This window comes from Cygnus atratus, chromosome 2 (assembly GCF_013377495.2).
Source record: "Cygnus atratus isolate AKBS03 ecotype Queensland, Australia chromosome 2, CAtr_DNAZoo_HiC_assembly, whole genome shotgun sequence".
Lineage (NCBI taxonomy): Eukaryota > Metazoa > Chordata > Aves > Anseriformes > Anatidae > Cygnus > Cygnus atratus.
In genome coordinates, this window is record NC_066363.1 from 160,080,327 (window position 1) to 160,100,422 (window position 20,096).

The following is a 20,096-nucleotide window of genomic DNA, read 5'->3' on the forward strand; positions in this document are numbered from 1 at the left end:
GCTCTCCTCTGGACTTTTTCCAATACGTCCATTTCCTTCTTGTGTTGGGGGCCCCAGAACTGAATGGAATACTCCAAGTGGGGTCTCACAAGAGCAGAGTAGAGGGGGAGAATCACCTCCCTTGAGCTGCTGGTCACACTTCTTTTGATGCAGCCCAGGATATGGTTGGCCTTCTGGTCTGCAAGCGCACATTGCCAGCTCATAAATAGGGAGATATGGCTGAGGAACTAGAATAGCTTAATCCTCAGCGAAACATCAGCATGCCATGGGCTTGTTGGGAGGAGGCTCACCAGGAAGGCACTGTAACGCTGAAGTAGGAAGTGCAGAGGAACAGCAGAGGAGGGTGTTCATCAGAGAGAGCGTAGAGCTGGATCAGACAAAGTGATGAAACAGACCAACACAGAGCCCTGCAATCCCTGTGCAGGCTGACACTGGGGAGCTGGGCGGGGGCAAGGTGAGCATCCAGACGGGAGGGCCCCTCTGTGCCAGGACTGAGCTGGGTAAAGTGTCTTCTGCTGGCAGAAGGGAGGGCAGACTCTGAGTGGAGACATAAAAGGGGCATGGAAACATAAATTACACACAGCAGGCAAGCAGGTAATGCGTATTTGCTGTTTCCCCTAAGAACTGGGTTGTGGAGAAGCAACAGGGCGATTTCTGCACACAGCACACAGTCAAACTGTGGCAATTGCTGCTGGGATGAGGAAATTGCTGCAAGAGCTGAGGAAAGGTAAGGCAAGGTAAGGCAAGACAAGGCCTCTTAGCAAGGGAGCCATCAGTGGGACTGCATGTGTTGGGAGGGGGATGCGCATGCTGGGAGCAAGGCTGCTTAACGCATGCAGACATAGGCTGGGAAATGCTGTGAACAGCAAGGGAGCAGATAGTATTAAGTTATTCGGGTTAGTAAAGACATGTGCCAGCTGCAAAGACTGCTGGAAGACCAAACAACATACAGTGAGTGGAATAAAAAAGGCAGATTATGTTCAACATAGGTAAAAAAAGCACACATGGGGAGAAGCAGCCCTACTGTGCACATACTCAGCTCTGAACTGTTGCAGTTCAGCAGCAAGAATTGTAATAGAGTATTTGATGAGTGCTCAGCAACAGCCAGAGTAACTTAAATGTTAAGATTAGGGATGGAGCAGAGAACGGGGAAAGACTCACAGAATCATAGAATGGCTCGGGTTAGAAGGGCCCTCAAAGATCACCCAGTTCCAAGCCCCCTGTCATAGGCAGGGACACCACCCTCTAGATCAGGTTGCTCAGGGCCTCATCCAACCCGGCCTTGAACACCTCCAGGGATGGGGCATCCACAGCCTCTCTGGGCAACCTGTTCCACTGCCTCACCAACCTCTGAGCAAAGAATTTCCTCCTAACCTCTAATCTAAATCTCCCCTCTTTTAGTTTAAAACCATTCCCCCTCATCCTGTCAATATCTGATTGAGCAAAGAGTTACTCTCCATCTTTTTTATAAGCCCCCTTCAAGTACTGAAAGACCGCAATGAGGTCAGCCCAGAGCCTTCTCTTCTCCAGGCTGAACATTCCCAGCTCTCTCAGCCTTTTTTCCTAGGAGAGGTGCTCCAGCCCCTTGATCATCTTTGTGGCCCTCCTCTGGGCCTGCTCTAACAGCCCCACATCCTTCTTGTGCTGAGGGCTGGACGCAGCACTCCAGGTGGGGCCTCATGAGGGCAGAGCAGAGGAGGGCAATCACCTCCCTCCCCTGCTGGTCACCCCTCTGGTGACACAGCCCAGGACACAGTTGGCCTTCTGGGCTGCAAGTGCGCACTGCTGGCTCATGTCGAGCTTTTTGTCCAACAGAAGTTGGATGCCCCCCAAGTCCTTCTCTGCAGGGCTGCTCTCAGTGAGCTCTTCTCCCAGTCTATACTCATGTCCGGGATTGCCCCGGCCCAAGTGCAGCACCTTGTATTTAGACTTGTTGAACCTCATTATGTTCACGTAGGCCCACTTTTCAAGCCTGTCCAGGTCCCTTTGGATGGCATCCCTTCCTTCTATCGTATCAACCACACCACTCAGCTTGGTGTGTCATCTACAAATTTGCTGAGGGTGCACTCGATCCCAGTGTCTATGTCGCAGCTTTCCCCAGCTGCTCTTAGCAGGCTGTTCTGCCAGGCACCACCATCCATTGCCTGTGTCCGCAGACAGCCGCTTGACTCTCGGAGAAGGGCAGCAGAGCAGGGCAGACCCCACCAGCTGCATTCAGCTCTGCACATCCCACAGTGCCCAAGGCCAGCTCTGCAGATGTCCCTCATGGCCAAGGCTCTGCTCTGCAAGTCTGTGTCATGCCGAGGTGCCCTGCAGCCCCCACCGGAGCTGGAGCTGTGTCTGTGCCATCTCCCCACACACCCTCAGAAGACAACAGGAGCATGGGAGGGGGACCTGGGCCCCTCCATAAGCATGTATACCCCCAATGTGCCCAGGAGCCGCAGAGCAAAACTCTTATGCCAGGAAGCTGGGAAGTCAAAAGATAAGCAAGTTCTCTGGAAAGGTGTCAGGAAGCAGTGTCTGTACACTGCTGGCACCACCCCAACCACCCTGGGGATTATTGTCCTCCCTGCCCTGCCGCAGGCCAGGTGGCCTGAAGCACCAGCGAAACTCTCGCTGATCCCCATTTCCCAGGAATCACGTGTCTGGGTGAAAGATGCTTGAGAGTTTCTTTCCCACAGAGTACAAAGTTGTGCAACTGCTTATCTCCAAGCCAGAATAAAAAGGATTTTTGTCTTTTCTGTTTGCCTATGGTTGCTGCCTGTGCCCATCCCTTTGGTGCTGGGTTTGGCCAGTTCATCGCGGTTGTTAAAAGAGCACATAGAATCATAGAATCTCCTGAGTTGGGAGGGATCCACAAGGATCACTGAGTCCAACTCCTGGCTCCACACAGAACCACCCAAAAATCAAACCATGTGCCTCAGAGCATTGTCTTCTTTAATAGCGACAGGCTCAGTGCCATAACCATGTCCCTGGGGAGCCTGTCCTGGTGCCCAATCACCCTCTCAGTGACGAGCCTGTTCCTAACACCCAGCCTGACCCTCCCCTGTCGCAGCTCCACGCCATTCCCTTGGGTCTTGTTGTTGGTCACCAGAAGGAAAAGCTCAGCACTTGCCCCTCCGCTCCCCTCATGAGGAAGCTGCAGACCACTGTGAGGCCTCCCTTCAGTCTCCTCTTCTCTGGTCTGAACAAAATAAGGGAACTCAGCCACTCCTCATATGTTTTACGCTCGAGACCCTTCACCATCTTCATAGCCCTCCTTAGGATGCTCTCTAATAGTTTTATGTCCTTATATTGTGGCATCCAAAACTGTATGCAGTACTCAAGGTGAGGTTGCATCAGCACAGAGTAGCGTGGGACAATTTTTTTGTATTTTTTCCTACATTGTTCAGCTCAACTCCCTTGAGGTCCAGCACTGCCAGCTCACGTGGCTCAGCAGGTCCCACGCCAGCTCCATGCCAGGCAGGAGTGCATAGGCAACTCTACACCTCCAGGCACCTCTGCCGCAGGGAATCTTGGTGTGAGAGCTCCACACCGTGGGTCTGGTTTTCTTTGCTAATAGTGTCCCCTGCTGCGTGCGGAGGCTGCCTGTGTGTGGTTGCAGCAGGAGGGCCCTGCCCTCTCCATGTCAGGCAGGAGGCTGTTGGTTGCTGTGTGTCACCCTCCGCCCGTGTCTGGGGACTGCTGTGCACCAGCAGCATTACATCCAGGGCTGCGTGGCTGCAGGGACCAGCTGGGAGGGAGTTGTGTCAGCACCTGAGCTCTGGCAGAGGAGGTTTCCCAACTCAAATGCTACAGGAAAACAACATTTCCCAAACACCCCATTGCCAAAGCATCCCTGAGAAAGCTGTCTCCCAGCTCTCTGATGTGGTTCGTGGCTGCTTCAGCCAAGGACACCTACACCTTCCAGCAGGCAAGGCCAGGCCATGGCAGTGATACCCAGGCCAAGGTGCCTCCATACCAGGCTGCAGGGAAGCTGCAGGACCGGGCGGTGAGTCACGGAGCACCGCTGTGCTGCACTGCGGGGCACGGAGCATCCCATGGGTCTGCGCCCCAGCTTTGCTTTACATAGAACTGCAGCAAGGGACACTTAGAGAGGTGGAGGCAGCAAATGCTGGGGTTTCAGGCACCACCTGAGGCCTGCACGCTCACATGGGTTTTCTTTACTTACCAGACAGCTGTATACAATCAGATAGGGCTGGCTGCAGCTGCATGGCAGCCATGGCAATCCAGCGCCACATGCACAGATCCTGACATGACACAAACTCTCCCCAGACGGTGATGCTGTCGCCTTCCTGCCCTCTCCCCAAGCACAGGATGTGCGGTACCTCGAAGCCCCTCACTCTCCTCAGGCACAGAGGCACAGCATACTGGGGGGTGCCGCAGCACGGCCAGGACTTGGCAGGCAGGATTGGGTCCCCCTGCTCAGGTCAGACCCCATCTGCAGCAGCTGCTGCACTTTTCCCAGCTTCTCCCACAGCAGCTTGCATGCTGCCAGCCTTAGCCCCTGACTGAAGGGAGGACAGCAGCCGTCTGTCAGGTGGGTGACAAGGAGGTGTTGTCTCCAAAGAGCCCTGTGCCAGAGTCCAGAGTGCAGTATATCCAGAAATGCTGGCTGGATAATGGGCCTGTAGCGTGCAAGTGACAGCGCCCTGACGCCCAGGCAGCTCCAAGCTGCTACTCAAGCTGTCTGGGAAGGGCGACTGCAGGTCAGTTAACACCCAGGCCTGAAGCCAAGCGAGAAGTCAACATTCCTCTCAAGACAGCTTGAGCACAGTTTCGTCTCCATTCTCACAAACATCCAGCTCCTGGCATTACAGGCATGTGAAATGGGAAGTCACTGTATTTTGGCTTGTAAACCAAAATAGCAACTGCAGTCCAATCCAAAGTCCTGTGATCATATGCAAATTACAAGAGGTACAGTGTCAGCTTGCCGCTGCCTTTCAGAGAAGTAAGATGGAATGGGTAAAACAATCGGCATTGCTCAGCAAGAACACTGTTTCCAAATTATCTGTAGGCTGTGTTCTAGTGCTTTCACTTGCTAAAAGGTCCTATCGCTGTTCACAGCATGCATACTGCTAGGATAGACCGTGCCATCTGCCTCTCAATGGACCTGCAGCAGCCACCACCCAGGGCAGGTGGTGGCCTGAAAGGCATCCTGTCTGAAATGCCTCCAGGACCAGGGGCAGACTGGGAGCAGACCTGAGGAACAGCTTCAGGAGAACGAGAAGCAGGCCCCGTGACATCAGCGTCACCAGGTAGGATGCTGGTGATGCTCCCAGGCAGCAGACAGAGAGACAGGAGCCCTCCTTCAAATCTCAAGGCTAATTACAAGCCCCAGGAGCAGGGGGGAGGGATGGAGGCAGGTCTGGAGACAGCACAGTCGTGCACACCCAGGCACTGGCTGCAGAGTACTCAAGCCAGGCCCTGCATCCCCGTGCCTTTAACACACCAGTGCATGGCAGCTTTGGGAGTGGGGCTGAGGGAATTTGAGCTCAAGCCACAAAGACAATGCCGAAGGCCAGAAGAAACATGACCGTGTCTAACAGCAGGTAGCCAAAGCAGTGAGTGAACTAGAAGGGACTGAGGTCTGGTATGCAGCACACATGCAGCCCCAACCAGGGGGAGCGGGGTTTCAGTTCTGTATCACAGGGGTTGTTATTTAGGAAGGTGAGAGGCTCAGCGTTGCCTGGGCTGTATTCCCTTTCCCTGGGAAAGGTGTGCAGGTGCCAGAGTCACCCATGGGACACAGGAACGTCTGCCTTGTGGGCACCCTTCCTCTTCAACAGCTCCCGGGGAAATACCTCTCTGGAGACAACAGAAAATACAGCAGAGATCAGCTCACTTAACCCATCTCCAAACAGCCTTGGGTAGTGCCTTAGAACAGGTCCTGGAAGAAATAAGTTGCTTCAGGGTTCAAACGAAACAGTTCCATCATGTTTCAGAAACAGACTAGTAGGTAGGATAAAATACTCAGTCCTCATCAGGGAAGAGTCATCCAGCTCTCTGCTAATGAGGGAACAAGCTGGGAACAGGGTCCCGGTGAGACACCATCGTTTCCAAGAGATACAGCTCTGTTTAAGCCACCTGGTACCTGTGACCAGGAGGTGACATTCAGGGCTGATTCACTGCAGCTGATGCTTGTGTGCACTGTAGGTCACCCAGCTGCCCTGGGCAGCCAAGGTGGAGCAGGTCCATGCAGTCGGTGGTTGCTTTGTGGACACATCCTACAGCAGATGTGTTCACATGGTCAGAGTAGTCATGCTCTGGACTTGGGTGAGTGTCCTGATGTGCTCTCCATGGCTGTAACGGGAGCCTGGGCTCCAGCTCCACAGGAGGCGTCCACTGTGGCGAGATAAATCATAGCCTCTGTTCTGACAAATGCAAAGTAACGCATCATCAAGGGAAGCCACCAACTGCCAGCACTTCAGAGGTGTCTAAACAAGCTGGGCCAGCTCCAGATAGTGGCCCAGTGTCACTGGGACAGCTCAGGGGAGCACGCTGCATGGCTGTGGTCAGCGTTGAGTGGTGCCTGGGGAGTGCAGGAGGACCACAGAGCAGAGCAACTTAACACTGCCTGCTGGTACCCACCCAGCCAGGCTTGTGCACAGGGTCCTTGCTGCACAGAGCAGGATGCTGAGAGAAGAGAGACGGGATCCTCCTTCCTGGCACAGGCACTCTTTGCACCCCTTACACTCAGCTTGTGCCAAGGATGCAGCCCAGAACAAAGCCTTTCCTGTAGCCCAGCCCAAATAGCTGAACCTTAAAACCTACAGTGAAATGCAGTTAGCAGCGTACTTGTGGCATCAGTAACTCTAGCCAACATAATGCAGGCTGAAAACAGATGTTAGGCAAGGAAGGGCTTCTGAGGAGTGAGTAAAGACGACGGAAACAGGTCCTGTGTCCACCTTCATCCCCAAGAGCAGTGGGACCTCCTGCCCAGGTGTGTTCCTCAGAGCCAAACTGATCTCGGTGAGTCAGAGGGAAAATGCATTCATGTGCTGATCATCCAGTCTGGCAAGCACCTACGCAGGTAGGAATGTGCACCCAAAGCAGGACAGCCAGGGAAGGAAGGGCAGGGGCAGGCAACACCTCCTCCACACAGGGGCACCAACTCACGCACACCCACACAGGGCCAGGGTCACACCAGCACACACACGTGTGCAGCTGCACATGCCAGCTCACACAGGCATAGATGCGTGAGCATGTGTGTGCTCTCCCCTGCACAAGCACAGTCACGTGTGCACACTCACACAGCTACTTGAGCACATACAGTCACACACATCAGAGGCACGGTCACACGTGCAGATTTATGTGAGCACATATGCAGTCACAGATGCACACAGCCACAGACACAACCAGCACCTGAGCACGTAGTCAGCTGCACAATTGCACACCAGAAGAATCCAACCAAAACCACCCTTGTGCTGGAAGTGGGCACTGGGTAAGCCTGTTCACCAGAGCTGTGGCTGTGGTCTGATGGGACATGGCCCAAACACGGGACTGCTTCAGCCCAACTCAGCCCAAAGCTGGCCAGAGCCACCAGCCTGCCCTGCCAGCCAGCATGAGTTCTCTGCAAACAAGGGGTCGACCAGGCACCCTGAGCTCCCGGGGAGCCACTGGCCAGGCATTGGGCTGGCTCCCCTGCTCACCAGGAGTATGAGTGTGATGAAGCACTGGAACAGGCTCCCCAGAGAGGCTGTGGAGTCTCGCTCCATGGAGGTCTTCAAAACCCACCTAGACATGGTCCTGGGCAACTTGCTGTAGGTGGCCCTGCTTGAGCGGAGGGGATGGACCAGATGACCTCCAGAGAACCCTTCCAATTTCAACCATTCTGTGATTCTGAGAGGTTTCCATCCTGGAGCTGCTTCAGCCCCAGGCACTGACCACCCAAACCCACCTGCTGCAAGGAGCTCCTGTGCCTGTATGGTCCAATTCACAACCCCATCAGGGGACAGGCTCGATCTCTGTCCCCCATGGGAGCAGAGACAGCCGCAGGAGGTGGCTGCAGCTCCCTACCCCAGCCAAGGGGCAGAGCCAAGGCAGGTTGAACAAGCCCAGATGTGCAGAGACCTCCAAGTCATCTGGGACCCCAGGCAGAGCAGTCCATGAGCAATCGTGCTGGGCACCTGTCAGGAGACGGTGGTGGCAGGGTCCAGAAGCTGCACCATGCCCCTGCATCCTCCACAGCCATCATTCACCCAAGCTCCCACCACAGACACACCCCACATCTTGCAGTGTAACTGGTCACTGTCCCCCTGCCCCAGACCCTGCCACCCCAGCTGGGCTCCCAGGACAGGGGCTGCTGTGACACTGCAAAGGCATCGTCACACTGGGGTGGTCGGATGTATATTGGCTGGCTTGTAGCATGGGGCAGGGCTGGTGTGTCATCCCCAGGGGCGGGGAAGCGAAGGATTTAAATTAGGCACCTGCCTCAGCTGCTCATCCTGGCTGAGAGGCGGCGGGAGGAGGAGGAGGAGGACCGGAGCCTGCTGGTGAGCAAGCCGCTCTGGATTCGTGTCCAGCAGGTAGGACACAGCCTGTCCAGAGGGGGCACTGGGGCCACCACACAGCCTAGCACAACTCCTGCCTTGCACGCTCCATGCAGATACCAGAGGCCTGCAAGGGATGCGGAGACCTTGCCTCTACCCCAAAACCTACCATTCAGAGGGCAGCTGCTGAAGCCCGGGGCTTTGGTGTGCAGGAGGTCTCTGGGCACGAGGCGGTCCTTTCTAAGAAGGGACGAAGCGACAGAGCGGCTGGATGCCAGGGCTGGATGGAGCCACTGCTCCACGCGACGCGCTTTGCGTCCTCTGCACTTGAGCTGAGCAGGTCAGGACACTGGGACACGGGAGGGAGGCAGCCGGAGCCGTGGGACCTGCCCGAGCCTGCAGGAGACGGTGCCAACTGGCGCGGTGGGTCTCAGCTGGGGGCCCGGCAGCGGGAGCCCGTGAGGCGAGCACCGGGCTGGGGGCTGTGCCGACACGCTCGTGCTCCCTGGGGTGCAGGCAGGGCTCGGGACCACGGCACTGCCAGGCCACCCCTGCTCACCCCAGTTGGAAAAACCGCTTCCACCAGGGCCTCTCGGGCTGGGCTGCTGTGACAGCTTGAAAGGACAGCCAGCTCCTGCCCCGGGAGCTGCGTGTGCAGCCAAGCCCCGGCATCAGGAGGCCTGATTAGAGACGAGCTAATGACAACCTGCCTGTTGGGCAATGTCTCTTCAGAATAGGGTGTTCACACGACATCTGTGGCCTATATAGGTGTCGCCTGCTCCAGGGCGTGACACCGGCACTCTGCCTTGCCCTGCACCAAGTGCCACCCGAGCAGGCGGCACAACGAGCCCATCACCCTGCGAGCGCTGCATCAATGGAGGCAAGAGAGTGAAAAGAAGCAGCTCTCTAGGGCCAGAGCCCCAAGGTGGGCCAGAGCACCCACGTGAGAAAGAGCCTGGAGCCATGGGCAGGGTCTCCAAGAGGCAGGGACTGGTCTACAGCTGTTGGGATCCAGCTCTCGCAGCATGATCCATCTACACCAGCATCAATCCAATATTTAAATGCATCAAAAGCAATGACTCAGAGGCTTTTAGATCAGTTAGGTAAACAGTCAGGGAATTAAGCTGTGACCTTGATAATTAATGAGTTAAACATATCATTAACATCAGTCACTGTAGCTTTATGGGAGATGGGTGTTCCCAAAGAAATGTTTGGGAGTTTGTTTTTGCCATTTTTACAAGACTGTGGCCTCATCACCACATGATACTGGGGATGCTGAAAGTTTACAGGGCTTCCAGAAGAAACCAGGTGACTGCACGGCAGAGATCCCTCAAGAATTACTAAACAGACTCAAAAGGCATCCAGTTTATGAAATCCACTGTGCTAAAAACAGTTAGAGATTACCACAGAAACCAAGTAAATGTTATGTATGTTGCCCCATTTTCATTCTTCCCCTGTTGTCCACTTATAGCTCAAGATGGAAACGAGACCCTGGGCTACACCGACCCTTGGTCAGACTCTGCATAGTTGTTCAGATGTCTGCTCAAGAGCACAGCCTCCTTCCTCTAGCACATTTCAGACAGCACAACTGGTATCTTGGTTGGCAGGGCTGCTTTTATATCTGAGGGTACCCGCTAGATTGACTGTGACTCATCACAGTAATTGCTAAGTACCTGTACAAATGGGAGAAACCACTCCAAGCAGCCACTTACAGCAGGCTCCCTGAGGTACCGGCTCTTAGTCCACCACAACTCTGTAATTTTACATACATATATATATAGATATACATAATTTTATCTGCCACTTTACCTACATAACAATTAGCTAAAACAAAGAATGACCATTTACTACCTCCTGCAGCACAGGGTCTAGGAGCTACCAGTGAAAAGACTTCCCCTGCAAAGTATGATTAAATCACTGTTGTCATTACCTCGGGATGTTGCAGAGGCTGGCACCAGACCCAGACTCACAGCCACAACTGCACAGATCCATGGATGAAAGCCTGTGGTGGCTAACAGAGGGTGGTCTGGGGCAAGCACAGCCCAGGCGGTCTGGTGCGCTGCATGCCAAAGGGTTCGGCCAGCAGGATCAGTCTTTACCATCCTGTTGTTCCTACACCAGTTTCCCTAAATATCTGGAGAGAGAACCCCTGTCCTGCTGCAGAGACAGCACGCAGCCAAACAAATTTTCCCATTGACCACACCCTTATCCCCAGGCACTGGAACTGGTTAGAATGGTCCCCAGGATGGTGTTTGGCATGGGCCACCCAGCCATCCCACAGATGATCCCCACGTGAAATTAAACATTAGTGTGGGCCACAGAGCAGTGCGAGCATGCCTGTGGCACCAGCACTCAGTTTTGGAAGAGAAAAACTGAGTGCTGAGGAAAAAAACTTATTTTTTTGGGGAAAAGCTGTAGTCAGTTTTTCTGAGTACGGGTGCTGTTAGGGATAGGCACCAAGCCTTCTCATGACACTGCAGAATCTCAATGCAAAGACATCCAGTTGCATGGAGATGTGTAGAGCCAGGCACTGCAGCTGGGAGGTGCACAGCATGCTGCACAGGCAAACACAGAGCAAACACCCCAGCTGGGCTGTCACTACTGCTTCCAGAGAGTTATCACCCGCTGTTTGAGTGGGAGCTGACCCTGAGACTCCTGCTGAGAAAGAGGGTCAGTAGCAATGCTCCAGTTCCTGCTTCCCGCTTCTCTGTGGATTCCTGCTTCTACATCCAGAGAGATGGGTTATCTTCACACACACCACGACACGTGCTCAAGAACCTGTGTCTCACCAAGTCTTCTCTTTCTCTCTCCTCAGAAAAACACAGTGCTCCACAGCAGCAGGACTGTTGCCCAGAGATAGAAGATGAGTGGACCCCTTCAGAACAACGAGTCAAGCAACACAGGAAGCAACCTGATTGGAAGTGAACACACGGAGATGTGTGGTGGTGGGAGTAACTTCATAGCTGGTGTCTTCATCCAGGCCAAGAATAAGAAGATGAGCATCTATGATGCCATGATGAGGGGGCTCCTGACGCCAGGTACGGCCCTGGTGCTGCTGGAGGCGCAGGCTGCCTCAGGGTTCCTCACTGACCCGGTAAGGAATGCCAAGCTATCAGTGAAAGAGGCACTGACTGCGGGACTTATAGGCAGAGATTTTTATGAGAAGCTTTTGTCAGCAGAGGGAGCCGTGACAGGGTACACAGAGCCATACACAGGACACAAGATCTCCCTCTTCCAGGCCATGAAGAAAGAGTTCATCGTCAAGGAGCACGCTATCCGCCTGCTTGAGGCCCAGATCGCCACCGGCGGCATCATCGACCCCATCAACAGCCACCGCCTCCCCGTGAAGGTGGCCTACCAGCAAGGCTACTTGGACCAGGAAATGTGCCAGTTTCTTCTGAACCACAAGAATCAAACAAGAAGTTGTTTTGACCCCAACACGCATGAAAACCTCACTTATACACAGCTCCTCCGCCGCTGCGTGCCCGACCCGGACACAGGGCTGCTCATGCTCCAAGTGATGGACAAGGGCTCGGTGCTCTACCAGCTGACCGAGGACGCCCGCAAAGCCCTGCAGGCTGCCCGCACCACCGTCAGCGTGGGGCTCTTCCAGGGCCAGAGCGTCACCGTCTGGGAGCTCCTCTTCTCTCGCTACATCTCTGATCGCCAGAGAGAGGAGCTGCTGAGGAAATATAAGGTGGGGACGGTGACCATCCCAGAAATGATCACCACTCTCACTGCCATCATCACCAAGGCAGAAACAGGAAACCAGGATCTGAGCTCATCCACAGTAACACCCAGCTGTGAGGTGGGATCGCCACAACCTGTACAGGACACACACTCCCAGGAGCAGCAGTTGAGAAAGTCATTAAAGTCTGCGACCATCTATGTCACTGCTGGTGAGTTCCAGGGACAAAATGTTTCCTTGCTGGATCTGCTCTTTTCCAAATATATCCCTCAGGGGAAGCGGCAGGAGCTGCTGGAGCTGTACAGAGCAGGCATACTGACCACAGAACAGGTGGCTACTGTCGTCACCACCACGATCAACAAAACAGAAGCTGCCAATACCACACTCACAGCAAATACCAGAAGTCCACAGAAGGTGGTGACAAGGGCAGAGGAAAATGGAGATGATGTTTCAGCACAAGATGCACAACTAGATAACGTCTTGAAGTCTACCACCATTGACATGCCAGCTGGTGAGTTCTCTGTGTGGGACCTGCTCTTCTCTGACTACATCCCTGAGGAAAAAAGGCAGGAGCTTCTGGAGCTCTACCGTGGAAGGGTATTAACCCTGGAGAAGATGATAACTGTTGTCACCACCCTCATTAAGAAAAAAGAATCTACAGGCAGGAAATTCCTAATTGCAGTGAAGACTTCCAACAAGGACACTGTGCCAGTGGCAGGAGAGAAGGATGCTGACTCCTCCAAAGAAGAACCATGGGAAACAGCCTTGAAAAACACAGTTGTCGACATGGAGGCTGGAGAGTTTCAGGGCCACAAGGTCTCTGTGTGGGACTTGCTCCACTCGAAGTATATCCCCGAGGAGAACAGAAAGGAGCTGCTAGAGCTGTACCAGGCAGGAGAGTTAACCCTTGAGCAGGTGAAAACTGTTGTCAGCACTATTGTAACCAAGGCAGAGGAAGCAAGAGCAGAGCAATCAGCACATGAGAGTAGTCCAACGGCAGAGACAACAGTCCCTGAAGCTGAGCACACGCACCACCTGCAAGAGGACAGGACCTGGGAAGAAACCCTGAAGTCAACCACAGTTGAGATGGCAGTGGATGAGTTCCAGGGGAGGCAAGTCTCCTTGTGGGACCTGCTCTTCTCTGACTACATCTCTGAGGACAAAAGGCAGGAGCTTCTGGAGTTGTACTGTACTGGGACACTGGCCTTGGAGCAGATGATAACTGTTGTCACCACCCTCATTAAGAAAAAAGAATCTACAGGCAGGAAATTCCTAATTGCAGTGAAGACTTTCAACAAGGACACTGTGCCAGTGGCAGGAGAGAAGGATGCTGACTCCTCCAAAGAAGAACCATGGGAAACAGCCTTGAAAAACACAGTTGTCGATATGGAGGCTGGAGAGTTTCAGGGCCACAAGGTCTCTGTGTGGGACTTGCTCCACTCGAAGTATATCCCCGAGGAGAACAGAAAGGAGCTGCTAGAGCTGTACCAGGCAGGAGAGTTAACCCTTGAGCAGGTGAAAACTGTTGTCAGCACTATTGTAACCAAGGCAGAGGAAGCAAGAGCAGAGCAATCAGCACATGAGAGTAGTCCAACGGCAGAGACAACAGTCCCTGAAGCTGAGCACACACACCACCTGCAAGAGGACAGGACCTGGGAAGAAACCCTGAAGTCAACCACAGTTGAGATGGCAGTGGATGAGTTCCAGGGGAGGCAAGTCTCCGTGTGGGACCTGCTCTTCTCTGACTACATCCCTGAGGACAAAAGGCAGGAGCTTCTGGAGCTGTACTGTGCTGGAACACTCCCCATTCAGCAACTCATCAGCACCATCAGCAGCATTGCAATTGCCAGCAAAGAAAGGAAACTTGCAACCCTTCCCCAGCAGACAGTGGATCTCCTCCAGTCTGAGGGCTCCTACATTACCTTTGGCCAATTTCAGGAGCAGAGGGTGTCAGTATGGGAGCTCCTCTCCACCAAGCAAGTCTCTGAGTACAAACGAGAGGCACATCTTGACACTTACGGCACAGGGGGGCTGACTGTGAACAAGATCACCATCACCACCACTGTAGTCACGGGCCCACAGGGAAAGAAGAGACACCACCAGGACCACTAGCACTACCTGCCCCAGAAGAGGATTAAGCTCTACCTCCTATGGAAAATGCAACCTGGGCTCTTCTGAGAATTGGCTCTCCATGCAATACAGTTATGGACAGGAAAGAGTGGTGATGAACCTGTGTGTGGAACAGGGTGGTCTCCTGGTTAAACTCTATCCTGTCTCAACTACTACTTCATTGAGAATGTTTTTGCCCAGTGGAGCATTCCTGGGGGGAGGGGGGCAGGGATTCTAGGGAGGGCTGGGGAAGGCTTGTGGCTGTGACTTTCTACCAGACTCACACAGGCACTGACAAAGGATAGGGAAATGTGGGGTTAGCACCCACAGCAGATGGGTCGGAGACTGCTACCAATGGGATCAGGCAGAAACCCCAAAGCAGGAGCTATTGTCAGCACAACTGGCAGCCCCAGAAGAGCTACAGAGGGACAGACCACCTCTGCACGGGATAGCTGGGACCCTGGCCCTGCTGAGGAGCAAGCAGTGTGGGCAGCACACATGGCTGTGGTCACCTGCAGGACATTTTGCATGCATGAACTTGAAGTGGGATTGGGCTTCTGGTGCCAGGGCTCTGATGCCTGCAATGGTGAGCAGCTGCTGGGTGCACTTGCAGGAGTCCAGAGCTATCAGGGGCAAGGGGATACCACAGGGAAGGGTGCTCCTGCGTGTGCCAGGGACACCCCGAGTCCCTGTGCCCTTGAAGGTCACTGCCCACTGGGGAGGGAAAGCAGCTATGAGAGCATCCCCATGCTGCCTGGCACTGACCTGAGCAGCCATGCACGTGTGCTGCAAAGCGTAAGCACTGAGCATGCATGCAGGTACCACAGAGCCATGCGTGCACAGCACCGCATGTGGGGCTGGACCTACCATGCCCTGGGGAGTCCAGCATTGCGTTCAGACATGGGGGGGGTGAGGCACAGCCTGCAGCATGTGTCTGTGTTTGCGTGTGCATGTGTCACCGTTACAGGGGGGTGTGTGTGTACGTGTACCTGTACATGTCCCTGTTACAGTGCCATGTCTGTGTGGATGTGACACTGCGTGTGACACCAGTGCTGCCCCCTGACGGCACAGCAGGCTTCAACCAGGCCCTCAGCTGGGCCCTCAGCCAGACCCTCATCCTGGGCCTCATCCTGGGCCTTCAGCCGGGCCAAGCCCTCCCTCAGCCAGGGCCTCAGCCAGGCCCCGCAGCCAGGACTCAGGTGGGCCAGGGCCTGAGTCAGGGCCCCTGGCCACGGACCCGCAGCTGCCCCATGCCGCTGTCCTGGGCTGGAGCTGCCCTTCACTGCTGCACCTTGTCTTGCCCAGCTTGGCTGTGTCAGCCCATCTGCCAGTGTGAGGCCACGAGGGGCATGGCTGTCTCTCAGCCTGCAGCCTGAAACCCCCAGCCCCATTCAGCCTGGGAATTCAGCTTCTCCCAGTGACAGACATGCGCTGGCCGGCACTCCTGTACCATTCACCAGTTGACCCAGTCCAGGTCCCAAGATAGGGACCCCTAGCCTGGGCCCCACACATCCCAAAGCCCCCCAGGACCCCCAAGGCTCCCACAGACAAAGCCCCCTACAGCATGGGGAATCCCATGGCCCCCACTGTCCAAACCAACAGCTCCAACCCTGACTTGGGCACCCAGGCCTCGGCCGGCCATCCCATGGGGTCTCATCACCACCCAGCAGGTCCCTGTAGTCCCCTGCTCAAGGTCCCCCTGTCTTGGGGGTGGGCATGGCATGGCCTCCCTGCTTTGCACCCCAGAACCAGCGCCATGCCTGGGGTCCCCAAAACCTCTGCCATCCACACAGGGCCACAGTGCTGGGGCCAAGGTGCTCCGCTGGGCTCTTGAACACACAGGGTTGTGTGCCCCAGCCCTGCCAGCCGTAACTGGAGATGGAGAACAGCACTCAGTGTGTTGCACAGCCCTGCTTCACACTGGAGCTCACACATTGCACCATGCTTGCTGCCTTCCCAGCTCTCTGCTCGCAAAGGAACAGTGAGGATGCAAGCCAGTCCTTTAGCCAGAGCTCCCAGGGATGAGTCCCACCACTGAGGCACGCACAGGGGAGAGTGACACATTTGTGAGGCCTTTTCAGACCCTGAGAGTTACAGAGGCTGCCAGCAGGTTCAGCTGGCAGGTTCAGCCACCTCACCAGGCACACTGTGCGTGCTGTGGATGGCACATGGTTTAAGCCACCACAAGGAGCATCTGCAGGGAGAGGCTAAGGGGGGAACCCTGGATGTGCCTGTCATGGTTGTGGGTGCCTCTGGAGAACACTCCTCATGTACAGAGCCCTGGAGCCATGCGAGAGCACTGGGAGAGCCAGTCAAATGGGCTGTCCCCAGGGCTGGGCAAATGGCCTCATCCCAGCCACCCTCATAGTGCACGTGGATGGCAACAAAAACCCAGTGCACCACACACAGCCTGCAGCTCCAGGACACAGCCCACAGGCTGGAGCATACATCTGTGCTGGGGAAGCACAGGAAGGTGCTAGTGGAGCTTCCCATGGCACTTCAGTCCCAGAGGCAAGGGAGCCAAGGGAGCCACTCCACCAGCAGAAGCTCACTAACAAGAAGACTAACACAGGGCTAACAGAAACATGCAGCGTCACAGGGACTTTCAGATTTAATCACCACTCCACAGAGGGAACAGAGGTGTTGTAAATTACTAGGAAGCGAGCAGAGAATAGAACACCATCTCCTGAGGTGTTCATTGTCACAGCTCATTGTCTCATATCATGAGAACACAAAGAAGCACAAGAATGGTGAAACACAGGGAAGAAAAGAGGAAGAATTGATTAGACTTCACAGTCTAGAAGAGATGACCAAGGTGGACAGCATAGTGGTTGGCGCAGGGGAGATGATTATGTGTTCACCATCTTTTCCAACACAGGGATTAGGGGATATTGCAGAATCCAGCACAAAGCCAGTTTAGGTCAAACACGTATTTTTCTACACACTGGGCAGCTGAGCTGAGGGGCTCCCTGCTGCAGGATGTCCTGGATGCTGAAAGTTTATACTGATCCAAAGAGCAATCAGAGTAAGCCATGGAGGAAGATCCATCAAGGGTTACTAAATAGGAAGCCAGATCTATGTCTCAGGAACTACCAGAGCCAAAAACCCCTGGAGCACAACAGGATGTACCAAAGAAGTGTTGGTGTACACTTGCCTTGCTCTTATGCTGCTGCTTCCTACACACCTGCTGTTGGCCGGTGCCAGGTTATGGAGTTGGACGGGCCGCAGAGACCCTCAGCGTTTCTGCTCTTTGCAGGGGGTTGGCACCAGTCTGTGCTACAGGCCCTGTTGTGGACCAAGCGGCCAGGGTGGTGCAGGCAAGCAGAGGACTGTGGGCAAGAGGACTTCTGAAAGGAGTTGGTGCCAGCTTCAGCCTGCCTGGGGAGCCAAGGCTGGGAGGGCTCCAGATGGCTTCCTGGGGCTCAGATTGCACTCCCACAGGAAGTGCTGAATTTCCAAAAAAGAAGCTGAAAGAAAACAGGACATTGTGTAAGGGAAAAGCTGCATACATTTGCATAGTTATAAGCTAGTTGCATAACTGAATGCATCTGAATAGTATCTGAATACTCTTTGGAGGCATGAGGGCAATAGGGGAAAAGAAAGGGTCAGGCAGACTGTGTCTCCTGCCCAGTCCCTGTGGGAACATCGCACCACAGTGGATGCACTGGGTAACTTCTCTGTTTTGTGGGAGAAGATGGGGGTTTAGAGTAAAAGCCCCCAGACATGCTTTGTTGGGATAGGAACAGGAAACTAGCAAGCCCATCAGTGTGCCCACAAGCCAGGCCAAGCCAAAGTCACAAGTGACAAAGCAGGTAGAATGCCCACAGCACAGACAGCTTTCCTTGTTGAGTGATGGTGTTCCCCCACCTGTGGGAGCACCCCATGACAGTACCCCCAGGTCTGGGACATAGCCAGGCTCATTGCCCCAGCTGGAGCACACCAACCCACACAAACAAAGCCAATGTAGTCAGGAAGGTGCGCCTGGGTCAGCAGGTCTGCGCCGTGCCATGCAGCAGTTTACCAAAGAAAACCTTTTGCAAAATGTGGAGGCTTTCTATACCTCTGCTCTGGGAGTTTGATCCAGTCTTCCACCCCCAGCAGCTCGAAGCCTCCTAGTTTTCAGCCAGTTTGGACTGATTTCCTCTGTATGCAAAACCCATCCATCAGTTTAAGCAGGTCTCCTCCTGCTCCAGTGTTTTTCACTGATAAAGCACCCTGAGCAATCTTATCAACCCTCAGCGTCTGTTTTGACAGGCTATCTAACTGAGCTGCTCCCAACTCCTCTCTGCATTCCCTCGGTCATCTCAGCTGCTCTTCTCTGCACCTTTCCTATAATGAATATTTTACAGCATGGCTGGTCAACACTGGCTCATGGTCTGTAAATCTTGTTCTGTCCAACAGTGCTGGCACTGCCTTTTCTGGACACAGATCCCAGCAGAGTTAATGCACCGAGTCTTCGTGGCTGCATACATGGCAGTCTACATTCATCCTGATGCTGCTGAATGCATGTTGGCCTTTTCTTCCTTAATCACTTCCAAATCCAGGATCCTAATTTATAGCATAAATGTTTGTCCAGTAAGTCCAGGGCATGACTTTGTGTTTTGTACCATTCCGTCTCCTCTCATGACTATTAGTCCAGCCTTCAATGTCATCCATTGTCAATCCTGAAAGTTATTCCAGCCCTCTGCTCCACATTTCCACTATCTCACCTCTTAGCTAAACTCACTGACATGCACCTGATATTCTGCAATGAAGTCTTTGATGAAAGTATTACATTTTTTGGCTCTTGGAGCCCATATTCCCCTTTCAGCACAATCCAATCTCCCGGTGGCAGATAGAACGCTGGCTGCATCTACACCTATGCAGCAGCAAGGCTGCTATGGGAAGCAGAAGTTACTTTTTTGTTTTTGCTACTCTCCCGATCTGCTGTTTTGTGCAATTATCTTGATTTTGTCTTAACAACACAAAGGGGGAGTGAGGGGTAGCAACAAAGTTCCAGGGTGTCTCCACTTTTTTCTCCTACCCCAAAGATGACTGCTATATCATCTTTAAGCTCAGCTGAAAGTCTATTATTTTCTCCCAATGAAAGTTTTTAAGTCAGAGAAAAAAAGGAACAAAAGATAGCATTATGATGAAAGCCTAGCTTAATTTTCCACTTAACTGGTTCTGCTTCTTTTTCTTATAAAAGGTCAAAAAAGTTTTTAAAAGCTGTTGGAACAGGAAACTCACCAGTTATAATGTGATAGCCCAAGCTGCACTTAACTCCTTAGTGCTATAAGAGCAAGGACTGGGTCACTTCCTCAAGTCCCCTGGGCTGGAGCCAACCCAGGTGCAGCAGGCGCACGTCCTCCTCTCCCCACACGGGCTGTGCGTGGGCAGGGTGGGGAGGTTTGGACCTGCTGCAGGACCTCAGCACTGCATTGCGCTGACCCCGCCATGCACTGCTGAGCATCCATGGGCTCTGCCTGTCCCTGCTCCCCTGCACCCACCGGTGTCCCCCAGGGCCACCACCTCTGAGCAGGTGCAGGGGCAGAGCCCGGTGCCTGCCACGCCTCAGGACAGGAGTTTCTGGGGGGGCTGCAAGTCCTGGGGAGCAGCAGGGCTGCAGGGGGAGCCAAGCCAGGAGGGACCGAAAGGAATCGGCTGAGATTTACGAAAGGAAACCACAGGCTGAGGGGCAGGAAATTCCCTGGCAGCCAAACACAGGAGGCCAGGACATGGAAACACGAGTGTCTGGGTCCAGCCCAGCCCTGCACAGCACAGTGTGTGCTGCTGCACTGACTGCGCTGTGCTCCCCTGAGCACCAC

General features: G+C 54.1%; 1 protein-coding gene across 1 annotated transcript in view; it reads left to right on the forward strand.

The window, feature by feature from the left end:
• LOC118260125 (epiplakin) overlaps positions 1 to 14,292 on the forward strand; it is a gene marked incomplete at its 5' end in the record, with an annotated part of 28,164 nt that extends 13,872 nt beyond the window's left edge. Inside the window, 2 exons of the mRNA XM_050708795.1 lie at positions 3,888 to 3,991; positions 11,374 to 14,292. Of these exons, the coding sequence (XP_050564752.1) occupies positions 3,888 to 3,991; positions 11,374 to 14,292 (3,023 nt within the window). The remainder of the gene's footprint in view (positions 1 to 3,887; positions 3,992 to 11,373) is intronic.
• Between the last annotated feature and the right edge of the window lie 5,804 nt (positions 14,293 to 20,096).